The 17,017-nt window shown below is 48.8% G+C and overlaps 1 protein-coding gene and 1 long non-coding RNA gene across 6 annotated transcripts in view; one reads left to right on the top strand and one right to left on the bottom strand.

The window, feature by feature from the left end:
- LOC147579508 (uncharacterized) overlaps positions 1–5,082 on the bottom strand; it is a 91,607-nt gene extending 86,525 nt beyond the window's left edge. Inside the window, exon 1 of the long non-coding RNA XR_015254022.1 lies at positions 5,046–5,082. This is a non-coding gene — a long non-coding RNA (uncharacterized LOC147579508). The remainder of the gene's footprint in view (positions 1–5,045) is intronic.
- The window catches only part of SEPHS1 (selenophosphate synthetase 1), a 31,160-nt gene continuing 18,018 nt past the window's right edge, over positions 3,876–17,017 (top strand). For 2 of the 5 annotated variants that reach the window (XM_086714919.1, XM_086714922.1), the window contains exons 1-5: positions 3,889–4,144; positions 7,021–7,290; positions 12,064–12,167; positions 14,189–14,296; positions 15,529–15,683. In XM_086714919.1, the coding sequence (XP_086571045.1) occupies positions 7,098–7,290; positions 12,064–12,167; positions 14,189–14,296; positions 15,529–15,683 (560 nt within the window). In that variant the 5' untranslated portion in view covers positions 3,889–4,144; positions 7,021–7,097. Of the gene's footprint in view, positions 4,145–4,683; positions 5,002–5,555; positions 5,680–7,020; positions 7,291–12,063; positions 12,168–14,188; positions 14,297–15,528; positions 15,684–17,017 lie in introns of those variants that run through there. The other 3 variants (XM_086714923.1, XM_086714920.1, XM_086714921.1) reach the window with 3 other exon arrangements.

The following is a 17,017-nucleotide window of genomic DNA, read 5'->3' on the forward strand; positions in this document are numbered from 1 at the left end:
CCCAGGACAAATCAGGGGTCACTCTTGAACGGGCAAGATTCCAACAAGGTAGGGGAGGGACTATCCCGGCAATAGATGGTGGTTAACGCTGGATAGCAAACACCCAAAGTGAGAAAGTCAGGACAGAAGGAAAGTAACGTGACCGGAGCTGCTTTGGAGGTAACAGAATGTGGGAGGAGGAACAGGCGGCCTCCTGTCCCTCTGGGTTTCTGAGAAAGCAGAATCCTTTAGGGCAGTGTCCCCCACAGCATCCACAGCACCAGGGGAGCCCATTAAAAGCAAGGATTCTTGGAGCGCCTGGGTGGCCCAGTGGGTTAAAAAGCGTCCAACTTTTGATTTTGGCGCAGGTCATGATCCCAGGGTTGTGGGATCGAGTCCCATGCTGAGCATGGACCCTGCTTAAGATTCTTTCTCTCCTTCTGCCCCTCCCCCACAAATAAAAACAAACAAACATAAATAAAAGCATGGATTCTTAGTACTCCTTCCCCCCCCCCCCCCCCCAGCATATATCCCCGACCAGCTGTATTAGTGGCCTGGGGCTGCTGTAACAAAGACCACAAAACTGGGTGGCTCAGTACAGAGTACAGAAACGTATTCTCTCACAGTTCTGGAGACCAGAAGTCTGGAATCAAGCCACTGGCAGGGAATGCTCTCTCTGATGGCTCTAATGAAGGGCCTTCCTTGCTTCTGGGAGTCAGAAGCAATCCTTGGCGTTCGTTGGTTTGAAGCTGTCTCACTCCAATCTCCGTCCCAGTCTTCACGTGGCCTTTTTCCGGTGTCTTTGTCCCCAAATCTCCCTTTCCTCATAAATCATTGGGTTTAGGGCCCACCCTAATCTACCACGACCTCATCTTAACTTGATGACATCTGCAAAGACCTTTCCAAATAATGCCACATTCACAGGTACCAGAAGTCAGGACTTCGATACATCTTCTGGGGTGGGGGACACAATGATTAAAGAAAATAACGGTTTGTGACATGTGTTGAACATGGTAAGGCAGACTTTATTCAGGACCACTGCAACAGAATTTTGCAGTGAGGGACAGAGATTGGGCTCAACTCTTGAATATAGCACGGGCAAGAGGGAATTTACAGCCAAGGAGCAGGGTGGGAATCTGTAGGTGGAAAATTAGGAAGAGGAAATAACAGGGGTGGGGGTGGGGGGATTCCGGCTAAACCGACCTAACAGGATTCTTGCTAAAGGCAGGATGATCAGACATCACCTGGGGGATGGGGAACCTGATCAGATATTGGACGGGGGCACGGATATTGCTAAAACTGGATTTTACAAGGAAGTACACAGCTGAGCCTAGAAAGTTCAGGAGCCTGACTAAAGTTTGGCCGAGCAAAGAATTTTTGTCATAACTCAACCCATCGTGCCAGCTAGATACAATCTTTGGAGGCAGGGCTGGTAAATACGTATTTTTTAAGGGTCCACGGGGTAAAGGAACCTAGGACAACCATCTTTCAGTTGGCATCAGCAGGACCTGAAAACTCAGGGAAGATGGTCCTCTGATGGCTCCGCTGGGGAAGACTCAGACAAAGGCTGGTGGGAGAAAAGCTGGCTGGGGGAAGCACAGAGAACCCTGCATTTAGGACAGAGAAGGAGGGTGGAGAGATCCAGTGGATCGTCTGGCCCCAAGGCTGAAGACCGACTCCACACGAATGAAGGCATCCGTAGCTCAGTCAAGAGTCTACCGCCTGTGCTCAGAATTTGATTCCAGTTGTTGCAGAGCTGCTGAGAGCTCCATACCCAGGGGTTGGGGTGCTGGAGGAGGAAGGAACAGGTTTTGAGGATGCTGGCCTCCCACAGACTCTGCACGGATCAGTTTCTTGCTCCGCCAGCCATTCCACAAGGAAGCCCCGCAGGGCTCTGTCCAAGGTCTCTTTCACTTTCCTCCACAATTCTCCTTCCCGGTTAATCCCACCTCTTTCCGAGGCTAGAAACTCCATTTACATGCTGATGGTCCCACATTTGCATCTCAAACTCAGAGCCCACCCCCACCCCAAGCGCCAGCTCTTGTGTGACCCATTGCATTCAGCCTAGACTATCTGGCAGGTGCCTGAAATTTCACATTTTCAAAGCCGAACTCGCCCCTACACTTGTTTGCCTTCCCATAGTTTCCATTTCAGTTAGCATCACTACCCACCCAGACCCCCCCCAAACTAGAAATCTGGGCGTCATCTTATGCTTGTTCCTCTAACCACACACTAAATCACCTCCACTCCTCTCTTTTGTCCACATTCCCGCTGCTTCATTTCAAATACCCTCAACTCCATGCTCGACTACTACAATTACCTGCTAATTAGAGATGTGGCCCCGTTTTCCCCTCCAGGAGTCGGCATCCTCCCAGATGAGGTGCAGCCTTTTCTACAAGCTCAACTTGTAAAAAAAACAAATCTGACAAACTCTGCTGCCTACGGCACAAATGCCAAACTCCTCAGCATGACACATGATCTTCATGTAGGGCCCCACTCACCTTGCCCCTAACCCCCCAAATTGTTTTTTCTAGTTGTGACTTTGACTAAAACAAAAAATTAAAAACGCACAAACAAAACCCAAACCCCACAACGATTCACAAAATCAATCTTAAAAGGGAGGAGATGCGAGGACTAAAGGTATCTGCATCCTCCGTTCACGGGTCTGGAGGTCTGGGGTGTGCATACAGGCGTCTTCCCAGGTGATGCAGATGCGGATCCAGGTTTGCCAACCACAGGGCCGTGCCATTCTTAAAAAAAAAAAAAAAGAAAAGAAAAGAAAAGAAAAAAGTCCAACAATTCACATCGGAGAATCCGGGCTACTATGTTTTTCCCTAACTTCCTGTAGAGGCACACAGAAAAAAACCACAGCGCAGAAAAGCCTGCATCAGCCGGTCGGCTTCGTTGCATCACTTCTGCCTCCTCACCAAGATTGACACCCCGAGGAATTGTCCGGCAGAAATTTTAAGAATGAAAAAGGGCATCTGCAGAGCCCGCAGATCTGACCCGCAACATAAAGCACCTTTCGGTTACCAAAAACATCCCTGCCCCCAAAACCCAGTTAGAAAATGCCGAACCACCCGAGCAAAGTTTCGTCGGCATTCCTCCACACTCCTCGGTTTTGAGGGAAGCCCTAAAAGACGTAGTGTTATGAAAGCATTTTGCTTTACTTTCATCGGCAGTGCCTCCGAGAGTTGAAAACCCGAAGAAAGCACTTTCGCAAGCTGAAGCTGTCCTATCAGTGTTAATTCAAACACACACAGTATTAGGCTGCCATGTTTACTTGGACATGTGAAGAGCAAACAATGTAACTGAGGAACCTTGAGCTCGGACTCCCTCCCAAGCACGTTGAACATTCAAGAAACTTTGCAGGACGTCTGCACATCCAGTGAGGCTCACGTTAACTCCTGAGCCAGGCTAAAACAATAGAAGGGAGAGACGACACAAGTCACTATTAATCAGACGCGCCGTTTATGTTTTTAAATCTTCCCTCGCAGCAGAGGCGGCTTTTCCTCTGCTCCTACTCTTTTTGAAACTGTTTCCACGGTCATTGTCTCCCAGTACGAAACGACGGCGGCGCTCGGGGAGCAGGTACAGCGTCCCGCAGGGTGTAGCGCGGTGGAGCCCGGCCAGGTTTTGGAAAACATTCCCGGCCCTTCCGGCGGGTCGAGGAAAAGTAGGTGGCCCGGGCGCCAAAGGCTGCTGCCAATGCAACTCGCAACTTTTGAAATCAATCCTTTTTGCATCATGCAACGGATGCCACCGCTCCTCGGGTTTGCAACCCCCCACCCCTCCCCCGAGACCAATCATTGCCGCGCTCGGGCCTGCACATCGCCCCCGCCCCCTTCCCGGGCCGCACGCAGCCACCGAGACGCTCCGGCCGCGGCCCACCGCCTCTTAAAGGGCGGTAGCCGGCCCTTAAAGGCCCCTCGCGCGCGGCGCACGGCGGAGCGCGGCGGCCCGGTTCCCGGCAGGGGCCCGCCGAGCCAGGCCGAGCCCCCGCGGCGCCCAGGCGCGGCCCGGGCCCTCCCGCCCTCCGCGCCGCCGCCGCCGGGAGCGGCATTTTTATTCAGGCGACGCTTAAGGGAGCCCGGCCGCGCCCGGTGCATTGTGGGAGCGCCGGAGTCCCGTTTTCGGGAGGAGGAGGAGGGCGCAAAGCGAACCGGTAAGCGCCTGGCTTGGGGAGGGGGGGGCGCGACGCCAGGCTTAAAGGGGAATATTCGTCCGCAGGCCCATGGCGGCCGTGCAGATCCCCCTCCGGGCCGCCCGGGCCCGCCGGGAGCCGCGCACGGCCGGCGCTCTCCAGCGCTGCCTGGAGAGGGGCAGAGCCAGGGCTTGGTGGGGCCGCTTTAAAAAAGAAGCACCGCCCGCGCCGCCGCCGCCGCCGCCGCCGCGCGGAGCCGGGGAAGGAGGGAGGGAGGAGAGGGCGGGGGAGGAGTGGAGGGGGAGGGCGGCGGCGGCGACGCAGGGGTTAATTTTTTCGCCCGCCGACATTTTTGTGCGGCGGCGGCGGCGGCCCGCGCGCGCGGCGGGAGAACCCAGCCCGGTCCCCGGGCGCGGCGCGCGGCGCCTCCGGGGCCCTCCCCGCCCCCACGCGCGCGCCCTCCGGCCCGCGGGCGCCGCCTGACCCTGGGCGCCCCGACCGGGCCGGCCCCGCGGGCCGGGGTCCCGCCGCGCTCGCGCCCGCCCCGCCGCGGCCGGTTGGCCGTGCGCGCCTCGCGCCTTCCCTGCGGTTCCCGCCGCCGCCGGGGAGATCGGGCTGGCATGGCCCAGCCGGCGGCGCCGCCGCGCTGCCTCCGCCCGGACGCGGCCAGCCCGCAGCGCCGCGCCGCACAAAGAGCCCAGGCCGCGTCTGCCTTTAAAGGCGGCAGCCTGAGATTTAAGGTGTCCCCGCGTGCCGGCCTCGGCGCTCCGGCTGCCTCCTGGACGCGTGCTGCATGGAGAGAGCCCGGTCCCCGCGCGCCGGGCCCGGAGCCCACCCCATTGTTTCTTTGCTGGGCTTAGGGGCTTGGGGGTAGGGAGGTAGGTATGGGGCTGCGGCTGCACCCTCTCCCGTCCCCGCTTACCGTGCTCCCCGAGCTGTGCGGCCCGCTTGGCGCTCTCGGTGAAGAAAAAAAAAAAAAAAAGGTGGCCGAGAAGGAAAGGGTTAACCGTTGTCTTTAAATATTCATATCATTGTTTTAAAGGTGTAAACATGCAGCTTTGGGGTTGGAGTTGAAGCTCTCTTATTATGCAAATTTACTCCCCCCCATTAGTTACGATTTCCCCGAGCACATCTCCCCCCACCCCCCGTTTTCTCACACCCACCCTCCAAAACCTGTAAGTTTGCAAGGTTTGGATGTGAGTGTGATGTGTATCCCTCGTTCCATTTGGAATTTTAAAACTTCACAGTGCTTTTGGACTTAAGGTGTTTTAGACATTTTTCTTCTTAAAAATCAGGGAAGGTAGAAGTTATGTTTGAAAGATGGTTAGTCCCCCCAGTTCCCCGCCTCTTTTTTGGGGGGTGGGGGTTAGGCTTGGAGGTAAGAAAATAACTCGATGCCTCGTGAGTTGGATTTTTTTTTTCCTCCTGGTAGGAGTGAGGCGGTGTTAAATGCGAGGCGTTTTGTGAGGAAAGGACTGTTTTGTTCCAAACTCTAGCAAGTCAAAGTGCTATTGGACTTTTCCTAACTCTAAAATGGCTTCAGAATTCCCCTCTAGGTAATTTCCTTTGCTCTCCTGCCACCCTTCTCTTGGATGGGTTGTTTTCTTGGAGTATTTGAAGATTTACTCCTGTTCTGTTGTACGTTTCAAACTGAAATGATTGCTCACCCTAAAGATGTTTTTGTAAAGACAGGTTGGATTACCGCCCAAACTCAGGCTTTCTGAGATTTATTTTATTTATTTGTTTTGTGTGTGAGAGAGGGAGATTAATTTTAAATAAGTGATGTGGTTGCCAGGGGATAGGAAACTCTATAAATGGGAATCATGTTCTTCATCGTAAATTTTATAGGGGAAACTGACCCTGAAATTTGGGGTGTCTGTAATTCTATGCCCAGTAAAGTATCAATCTGGAGGTTCATAAACCTTGGGAGTGCATGTAAGATTCTGGTTGCACCTCTGAGACTTCAGACTTAGAAGGGCTTGCTCTAGAAACTTCCAGTGGTACCAAGTACGTTAATGCTAGGGATTTCGTACAGTGTGATTTTTTTCATTTTAGTTCTGCAACCAAGTGGTAACGACCAGGAGCAAGCATATTTTCTCAATGATGTGTGGGTACTGGTTCGTTGGGTGGGATGTTTGCTTTCTAGGAAAGAGCACTGCATTAAAACGTTAGAAAACTTTCCACTGCTCTCTTGGAGAAAATTAATCTTGGTGTGTTAAACAGCTGTTCCACTTTTCTTTCAAGTTCTGTTCTTTAGTGAGGCTTCCTTAGTTTTGGATCACGTTGTCCTTCTGGCTCAGAATGAAAACATGCTTTTTTCTAAAAGTGAATCGAGCATCACGAAGGATTTCATCAAATGCGTTTCCGTCAGCATCCTTTTCCTGCAGCGTGTCTAATGGGCATTTTATTTTTCTGTGGGGGACAGCAGAAGATGTTAAAAGGTTTTCTAGAAAAGTCACTTTAGCCAAGACTTCTTGATTTCTAAACCGTAGTGCTTCTAGGCTGACAGATGAAGTGACTAGAAGTTTTCTCATGATGTTGGCCGCCAGAAGAGCCTATGAGACTTACTGCTCAAGATGGCCTTGTGTCATGTGCCAGCTGGCCCGTAGTGCCTTCTTCAGGGGAGGCGTCCTGGCTGCCCGTCAGAGCCACAGTTAGAGCAACACAGACCTCAGACCTTCCCTGGAAGATGTCTGATGGTACAGTCAACTTCTTAAATGAGTTCTTTGGGCTTCTGCATCACTATAATGAACTGTTGTGGCCTCAAATCGGCATATCCCTGGTCTGGATGATTTCAACTCTTTCCATGCTCGGCACCGTCTTGTATTCACTTGATTCTTAGCAAAATACTGGTGAGCATTCTTGTAATGGTGTCTTTGTGTTTTGGTGATGCCTAGGTGGATCTGTAAAGAAACCAGGAGGCTAGGAGCGGGAGGGGAGGAGCCCAGCTGTGAGGTGTGTGTGCCCAAGAACCATGTCTACGCGGGAGTCCTTTAACCCGGAAAGTTATGAATTGGACAAGAGCTTCCGGCTAACCAGATTCACTGAACTCAAGGGCACTGGCTGCAAAGTGCCCCAAGATGTCCTGCAGAAACTGCTGGAATCCTTACAAGAGAACCACTTCCAAGAAGATGAGCAATTTCTGGGAGCAGTGATGCCAAGACTTGGTACGTGAGCCCTTCTTCCCTTTATACTTCCCCAAGTACAGCGTCTTGGCTGCAGTTGTAGTCAGTGGGTCAAAAGCCAAATTTCTGTCCTCCCATGTTGCCTTCTTCTTCTTTTTTTTTTAAATCTAATTTCTGCAAGGATCCAAAGAGCAAAGCAGTGATAGCTATGACATTATTGTAGCTTATTTGGAGGAAATACTTGAAAAGCATCAAGGAATGTGCTGTAGCCATTTTTTTAAGCTATTAAGTATGCAATTGAGACAATTCTGTTACAGTGAAAGTGTTTCTTGCTAAATCGAATTTTGTAGTTAGCTGAGGGTTAAGCAGAAACTCCTTTATGCCTCTGTCCTAAAACTTTCCTTAAAATGCCTGCGTTCTCTTCTCTGCCTTAGGAAAGAAAGGTGTGTCTGTGCGTCATCGTGCGGTGCTTTGGGGGCAGTGACTGGGTTGGGGAGGAATTGGGGTTCCTTTGCAATATGCACTGTTTGCCGAGCTCCTGTGGGGAGGAGGGAGAAGACTGAAGCTGTGCTTGACCCTGGGACGTGATCTGGCATCGAGAGCGTGGTTTTCCTTCTTTACTAAATTCCTTTTTTAGTGGTTTGCCTCTTCCCAAACACAGAAAGAAATTCTAGGCTGTTGGAAATTGTTAGCTTTTATCATGTGGTGCGCTAAGGACGTGGCGAAACACCGTGATCGCTTTGCCTGTTGAGTGTTTGGCATGTATTCCAGGAGTTTGGGGGCTTGGTAGTCGTGGTACTCGACTTGATCAGCTTTCTTACAGAAGGCTTTCATTTCGTTTACTTTCACCCGTTGTCTTATTGTGTAGTTCTGTCCTCCAACCCGAGATCCTCCTTTCTTCCCCAAAGAATATATCAAAGCCGAGCTGCTTTGGTGGGGAGACAGGAAAACTCACACCCCACACTCTAGGGGCCTCGGGGCTGGCTCCCAGGAAGGAGTTCAGTGCAAAAACCACTGTCGTCTAGCTGGTGTGGAAGCCGGGAGAAATACCACGGGAGTGAGCTGGATTGGCTGTCGACGTACTTGTCAGGCAACAAGAATATACCGAGAAAGCTGTCAGATAACGTGGTCGAGAGAAGGACGCTGCCAAATGGGCAAAAGGAGATGCAATAAAAACCTTACGTGTAAAGTAGTAATGCCTCTTTCTGACTTCCCTGTGGACCTCGCTGAGCATGCCGTGCGCGGTGAAGCATTTTGAAAATGGGTCACATCATTCGCTCCTTCCCTCAGCCCCGTGATGCCGGCGAGGGTCGAGTAAGTCATTCCGTGTCACTCGGTGAGGGTCAGGACCTGGAGTCCTCGTCCTCTGATTCCTCCGCCCACCGTACTGTTTGCCCTCGGGTCTCTGAGACCGGCGTGTTTGAAGTGAGGAGAGGGGCTGCACCACTTGCAACCTAGCAGTGGCATTGGGGACAGATGTCAGCAGCAAGGGGAGAGGTAGAAAAATCTGTTACCAGAACACGGTAGCAAAGGAGTCTAGTCACACAGGGCTCTTGAGAAGTCATTGGAAGCCGTGACCCTTTCCCAGAAAAATGCACACCCACAAAATGTAGCGTTCATGGTGTTCTCTAGGGGTACACGGACCCCAGGTTGCAAACAAAGGGACGCTGAAGAAAACATAGTGTTAGAACCTTGTACAGAAGTGGTATATCCAGATAGCAACAACTTTGCTTTGGAATTGGATGTAGATTCGTATCCTGACAACAGTCACTTACTTGTCACTATTGGTAATCTGTGCACTGTCTTACCCTTCTGAGTGACAGTTTCCCAGTCTGTAAGATGAACTGTTTGTAATTGTTGGAAGTACCAGAAATTATTTGTGTGTGTATATGTACCGTGTGTATCTGTTTCTAAATTTTTGTTAATGTTTTGTTTATTTTTGAGAAGGAGAGAGAGAGCACGAGCAAGAGTGAGGGAGAGGGAGACACAGAATCCGAAGCAGGCTCCAGGCTCCGATCTGTCAGCACAGAGCCTGATGTGGGGCTCAAACTCACAGACTGTGAGATCATGCCTGAGCCGAAGTCGGTAGCTTATCCAACTGAGCCACCCAGGCACCCCTATCTGTTTCCAAGCTAGAGTGTCCTACCTCCCGGGTTCTAAGATGTAACAGTTGTTAAATGTACACATGTTTATTTAGATGTATGCTAACTAAAGAAATGTTAAAATCGGTGCTTCTTGCCTGGTACTTACGAGCTATCGAGTATTGATCACCATCACTGGTGGTGATGGTGTGATCATTGGGTTATTTTTTCTTGACGGCTTCAGTCTTGCTGAGAGCTTAGAATTCTCCAGCATCCACTGACAATTAAATCTGCACCGCTCATTCTGGTATTTGAGGCTTCCTCCACTCTGTGGCAATTTCCTCTGTTACCGCTTGCCCTCTCCCTGGACTGTCCCTCTCTCCCCCAATCACCACGGACCGGACTGGTGCTGTCCAAAAGAAATGTGATGTGAGCCACATGTATAATTTCAAATTTCTGAATCTTTAAAACAGAGAGCGTCAGAAGAAATTAATTCTAACATATTTGATTTAACCTAATGCATTGTATATAAAAAACATCATGTAAATATAGTTGATCTGAAACGTTACTAATGAAATGTTGGCTTTTTGGTACACAGGCTCAAGAGTCACCACTCCGAATGCTCTGATGCAGCATATAAGTAGAAATTAAGTTCTTCACGATTCTAATTTATTTTTTTTTTAATGTTTATATACTTTTGAGAGTGAGAAAGACAGAGCGTGAGCAGGGGAGGAGCAGAGAGAGAGAGAGGGAGAGACAGAATCCGAAGCAGGCTCCAGGCTCTTAGCTGTCAGCACGGGAGCAGGACACGGGCTCGAACACACAAACCACCAGACCATGACCTGAGCCAGAGTCAGATGATGCTCAACCGACTGAGCCACCCAGGCGTCCCTCACATTTATTTAATTCAAATTTAGGATTAACCAGATTAGAAACATTGAAAGCTAACATTCAGCAACTGCATTCAGTCTATTTCAGGAGTCCTGTAGTTTACATGAAAACCCTGAAGAAAACAGCGTTTCACTCTTTTCTAAAGCAAATAGTAACATTCTCAGAATAACCTGTGGTTGGCATTACCAATGTAGGGAGACTCAATATGAGTTAAATTGTGGTTCTTCACCTTGGCACTTACCTGCTCAACAGCCGCCCTCGGGTGAAATTGCCGGGGATGAATTTCCGTGCATTTCCCTGCTGGGTCTGACCTCCCGCTGGGGATCACTCACTACCTGGGCAGCCTGCTCCATTGTCACAGATCTGTGAGACTTGCCATCCAGACTCTGCTTTGCAGAAAATCAGCCCGCCTTCGATGAGCCTGTGACTTTTTATTAAACCTGATTTTGTTTTTGCATTCGTAATAAGGGGTCAAGGCCAGGGGAAGTAAGGTGCCCTATGAGTCGGCCTCTGTTGGGTATTTTGCTGTTGTGGATCTGGGTTAGCTGTGCCTCAGCAGTGTTGCTCAAGCAAAACATGAAAGGTACTGGTGTGTTCACTTCAGCCTGATACAGACAGGACTTCTCCTTCTGTTTGGATTCTGATTTGGAATTCTGAATTGCAAGGGTGCCTGCTGTGCGCTTGTGTCCTTTGCTGTTTCATCCTCTTTCTCTGCCTTCGGCTGTTCACCACAAAGTTGAAATAATCCCAAGAGGCCTGGAGGGCATCCTTTGGAGAGACGCATAGGAAAGCACTGGGTATTCAGCTTACTTGGTGGGAAGGCCAGTCTGAATTTGAGAACACCTGCATTACAGGTGATTTTCAAAGAAAGGTAGCCTACGGCAGCCCAGTCTTCATCATTTCTAAACTGATTTGAGTAAAAGGGAATTATTTCTAATTAGATCATCAATTGTCCATGTTATCTTTCTAAACATTTAGATACAATTTTTTTTTTTTTTTTTTTTGAGAGAGACCGGGAAAGAACCCCTAGAAACAATTCTTAATGAATTGAAATGTTTCCTACAGGCCTGTTTAGCAAAGTATTTTTCCCTGTTCATAATGTAAGTTAGTAAAGGTGCCATTTACAAGTTTTCCACAAGAGGAATAACATGAAATGTTAAAGTTTCCTCTTAAAAAATGCTTCCGGGAACCTACGTAACAGATCACCTAGGTACCACAGAGTATGTACTTGCTTGACTGGAAGCAATGAATATGAATACCTGTTCCAGTGACAAGTTGACAGCAGCGGGCCTGATGTGGGGCTCGAACTCACGAACCACGAAATCATGACCTGAGCCAAAGTTGGATGCTCAACCGACCGAGCCACCCAGGTGCCCCATAACTTTTTTTTTTTATGTGTGTAAAAGATTTTACAGATTTTCTGTTGGGGAAAATAGAATAATTGCCTGAAGATCGGTTCACAAAGCACCTATAGATAAGACAACCCAAGTTGCACTTACACTTTCTCATCTTTAAGGAAATTCTCTGTGGTGCCAGTCACATGATACAGTAATATGAAGGGGAAATTTCCATTTGAAGCATCGTTAGAGTCTAAAAATTGTACCGTGTAGAAGTTGAGTCTTCATGACTAACGAATTTTATTCTCGCTTTCTATCTTAAGCTAGTTCTGTTTCACGTTTATTTCAGTTAATGCTACTTGATAGGAAACATGCTGCTTTATTGGCAGGGTGCACTGTTCCTTAAGTGTCGTGCACACGACTGTTCGTCTTCACAACACCAGTGGTAGGAAATGAAGCGGCTTTTCCATTTGACTTTGGGGTGATGGTAACTTTCATCTTCGCAGGCATTGGAATGGATACTTGTGTCATTCCTTTGAGGCACGGCGGTCTTTCTTTGGTTCAGACCACGGATTACATTTATCCTATCGTCGATGACCCTTACATGATGGTGAGTTTGACCCTGGTGCGTTTTTACATCTGGGACTGCTTGTTGGTCGGGTTTGGGGCTGTGGCTGGGGATTTTGTTTTTGTCACACCCAACTTGTTCTCGTCCCGCCCTGCCCTGACTTCTGCACGTGGAGCCAGTGGATCTGTGCCCTGCTCACACTTGGTACCTTGCGGAAGGCAGTCACAGCAGACGCGGTGAGCCCTCTGCTGCTCTTGTACCTGATGCACGTCTGCACGAACACCTGTTGTCTCAGCATGTGTGTTGACTGACATGTTTGTGGTTTCCTTCTTTCTTTCTCTCTTTGACCGTTGTCAACTCCACACTCCTGTGTTTCAGGCTTAGAGGTGTTAACCATACTCTGTAGCGGGACTGATCCTAGATGTTTCCTTCCGGAAGTAAACAGCTTAGCATCTCACCACAGTTAAGCTTCTTGACCATTCATTCTGATTCTGGTCACCATCCACCTCGGTGTGTTAGCTGCCACTGTGTAGAATACATGTCCGAACTGCTGCGTTGAAGTTTCTAGCTGCTGATCGTGGCCTGCCTAGATATATTTTCCATTTGTTCTGTGCACGGTTACGCCAGCAACCCCTTGGTCTAACCAACTTTAACCCCCTACCCTACCAGACAAGGAGCCGATGAAGCGACTGGGAACGTCCCATTGTTAGGAAATGGTCCTCCCTGTGTGCCGTGGGCGCTGGGATCAAGCCTCACACATAGGGACCTAGGCCATGAGACAGCTAAGTGCGGGGAGGAGGAAGACCACCTCTCAGGTGCCAGCGACACGCATACAATTTACTAGAAACCTGGTCTGGCCTCTGCATGTCTCTTCTCTCGAGCAGTAATCCTGAGCCTGACCTGCACCACACCCCAGGCGCCACCAGAGGCACAGGTGCTAGAACCGGAATCCATCCTTTATCCAGCATGTCTTAAAAGCTCGTGAGAGAGCCCAGGACAGAAGGGACAGAAAATTGCTGCAGCTCTACACCCCCAAGGTGCAAAACACCTGTGGCCCTGGCTAGTGCTGCTTCTAAGCTCACTGCTGATCGGCCAGGAAGTTGTAAGGAAACCTCAACAAGCCATGAACCAGCTGCTGGAAATAATCCTTGGGGGTTTGATTGTCCTTACATCAGAAGAAAAATTTGTTATTTTTCTCCTTCACTGTCTAGAAGTGACAACTTAGCATTTATGTTATTTTATTTTATTTTTAGTTTTATTTCTAAGTCATCTCTACACCCAACATGGGGATCAAACTCACAATTTTGAGATCAAGAGTTGCATGCTCTACTGACTGAGCCAGCCAGGCGCCCCGACGACTTCTCTTTAATGAATCTCCAGTGGTGATAAAAGAACAAAATCTTATCACATTTCTTTTGAATCATTTTGAAGTCCCTTATTAAATAATATAGCTCACTGGAAACACTTTTTATTTTCTTTAGAAAACAATCTGACTTCGAGCTTGGATGGTTTTTGTTCTGTTTTGTTTTTTGGGTTTTTTTTGTCTCTTCTATTTTTTGATTTCTCAACCAAGATGTTTTTCCTGTTTATCTTCTAGAGCCTTGAAAAGAAGCTACCAAAATTTCTCCCTCCCTGTATTATAAAAAACCGTCTTCTCTGTAACCAGTAAAGTCAACATATTTTTAGCGTCTGTTTAGGATACATGGCCGTTTCCAAGGTTGCTTTAGGACTGTTGTTTTCAAACTTTCTCCTTCTATAGTTCTTTTCCCAGAACCATCCGCTCCAGCCTCGCTCACCCCAGCGTGTGCCCCCAACCCCCATTCCCCATCTACGTAAATTGCAGATTTCTCCCAATATCTTAGAACGGGAACGAACATGGAAATTACTGCTGCAGGAATGTCTGAGAAAGACTGAAGGAACGACCTAGTGGTTCTGTGACTGAATGCAGGACACAGAAAACGGGGACCACATCCCCGGAAAGTCCCCGAGTTCTGGGACGTGCCCTGTAGGCACACACGGAAAGTCCCCTACTTGTCCTCGCTCATGCCTCCCCTCTCTTCCAGGGCAGGATAGCATGTGCCAATGTCCTCAGCGACCTCTACGCGATGGGGGTCACGGAATGTGACAATATGCTGATGCTCCTTGGAATCAGTAATAAGATGACGGACAGGGTAAGTAGTGTTGTTGTCTCAGGGGCGTCACTTGACCGGGTCGCCCTGCGTCCCTCGTCTGTAAAGCGAGGCGGCCAGGCAGTGCAGCTTTCCTCCTCTTGTCGGGCTCCCTGTTTAGTTTTTGGCAGCTGTCGGTGAATTAAAATAGAGAGTCTGGCCTATTCTTCTTTTCGTTTCCGCCACCTGCTTCCCGTTCTCTCTTCCAGGTAGACTGAAGCCAAGACAGTCATGTTTGTTTGATAAAGTCTAGGCCACAGTAATAGCACCTCCGTGCCAGGCGTGTGGACCGGGCCCGCCCTGCAGACCCCCGGCTTGTGGCACGGAGGCTGGCCGCCTTCCTCTGCTTGCTGCTTGGGTCGCTGATGTGGAGGGTGAAGAGATGGGTGTCGTGTGTGTTTATGGCTCACTCGGCAGTGTGTGTGGCCTTGCCACCAGTGCCTGCTGGTTGACACAGAGAGGATTTCCATTTAGATCACTTTTGTTCCCCAAAAGAAGTCTTGCCCTGCCTATTTGCAGTGAAGCCCCCACAACATGCGCTTGGGTCACGACTTGAACAGGCTCTGGAGAAGGGCATGTGGATGCGTATTAAGCCAGCTCTAGAGTTCTTTTTTTTTTTTTTTTTTTCTTTTTTTTTAAATTAATTGAATTTTTTTTTTTTTAAGCTAGTGTTGGAATTCGTGGGAACCATGTAAGTTGCTGGCTCAGGTTTAGGGCAGACCTGTATATCCAGTCCTATCCTAGTTTTTAATTCTCTGTTATCTGGGCTTCATTCACATTGTAACCTAGAACAACTTCTAACTTCTGATAAAATGGTTACAATGTCAACTGTTCTGTATTTCTTTCTGTTACTCCCTGCCCCATCTGTAAGCTTCCAGGACTTCCTTCAGGGCTTTACAATCTTTTATTATGTAAAAAAATTTTTTTTAATGTTTTTATTTATTTTTGAGAGAGAGAGAGAGAGACAGACTGAGCGCAGCGGGGGAGGGGCAGAGAGAGAGAGGGAGACACAGAATCTGAACAGGCTCCACGCTCTGAGCTGTCAGCACAGAGCCCGACGCGGAGCTCACACTTGGGAACTACGAAATCATGACCTGAGCCGAAGTCGGGCACTTAACTGACTGAGCCACGCAGGTGCCCCTACAGTCTTTTGTTAAAACTACAAGGGTGGATTCTCTTTCCTGTGTTTTGAACTGAATTATGTGACTTTTCATTTGTGTTCTTTTAAACCGTAGGAAAGGGATAAAGTGATGCCCCTAATTATACAGGGTTTTAAAGACGCGGCCGAGGAGGCAGGGACGTCTGTGACGGGTGGCCAGACAGTGTTAAACCCCTGGATCGTTTTGGGAGGAGTGGCTACCACCGTCTGCCAGCCCAACGAGTTTATCATGTAAGTTGATTTCTGTTTCGTGTCTCCTGACTTGCTTCCCCCTTTTTCATTTTTTGGCAAAGATTTGTTGAGATGCTCATTCACATCACATACAATCCACACATTTAGAGTACACAAAACAGTGATCTTCGGTACATTCACAGAGGTACGCATCCGTCACCAGAGTTGATCTAGGACGTTCCGTCACCCCAGCTGGAAACCCGCCCTCCTTCAATGTCCGTCACATTCCCCCTGCTCCCCTTCTGCCTTCTGTGACTTCACATAATATTAGCGTGATGGTTTTAGGGTTCATCATTTTGTAGCATGCATCAGTGCCTTATTCCTGTTTATTAAAAATTCTGGATTTTTTAAAATACGTATTTGTTTAAGTAATCTCTGCACCCGACCTGGGGCTCTAACTCGCGACCCTGAGATCAAGAGTCACTCACTCTTGTGACTGAGCCAGCCAGGCACCCCCTAGATTTTATTCATTAAGGTACAATTTATTTAACAAAATTTCATACCACGTAAAATTAAACTTTTTTAAAGTATGCACTTCATTGGTTTTTCACATTCACAAGGTTGTGCGTCCATCACTGCTGTCCAATACCAGAACGTTTTGATCGCCCCCAAAAGAAATCCTGTATCTATTAGTGGTCACTGTCAGTTCCCTCCCACCCCCCCGTCCTGGAAACCAGTAATGTGCTTTCTGTTTTGTGAATTTGCCCATGTTAGACATTGGTGTGTTCACAGTTGATGGATGTGTTAACGAATGATGTTGCTGTGAACTTTTGTGTGGACGTACATTCCCTGTCCCACGGGTATATACCTAAGAACTACTGGGTCCTGTGGTAACTGTGTATCGTGGGCAACCGCCACACGGCTTTCCCAACAGTGGCACCGTTTGACATCCAAAGCAGCAGCGTGGGAGAACGTCCGTGTGTGTCCTCACCAGTCCTGGCTCTTGTCTGCATGTTTGATGGCAGCCGTCCTAGCGGGTGGGAGGTGACACAGCCCTGAGTGAAATGGGCATTTCCTCGGTAGCTAATAATGCGAGCATCTTTTCCTGTGTTTTCTGGCCTTTTCTGGATCTTGGGAAAGATTCTCTCCCCTTCTCTCTTTCTCTCTCTTTTAAAAAAATGTTTTTTCTTAACGTTTATTTATTTTTTTTATTTTTTTTTTTATTTAAAAAAATTTTTTTTTCAACGTTTATTTATTTTTGGGACAGAGAGAGACAGAGCATGAACGGGGGAGGGGCAGAGAGAGAGGGAGACACAGAATCGGAAACAGGCTCCAGGCTCTGAGCAGTCAGCACAGAGCCCGACGCGGGGCTCAAACTCACGGACCGCGAGATC

The sequence above is a fragment of the Puma concolor genome, chromosome B4, assembly GCF_028749965.1.
Source record: "Puma concolor isolate L17-30 chromosome B4, mPumCon1.1.hap2, whole genome shotgun sequence".
Taxonomy (NCBI): domain Eukaryota; kingdom Metazoa; phylum Chordata; class Mammalia; order Carnivora; family Felidae; genus Puma; species Puma concolor.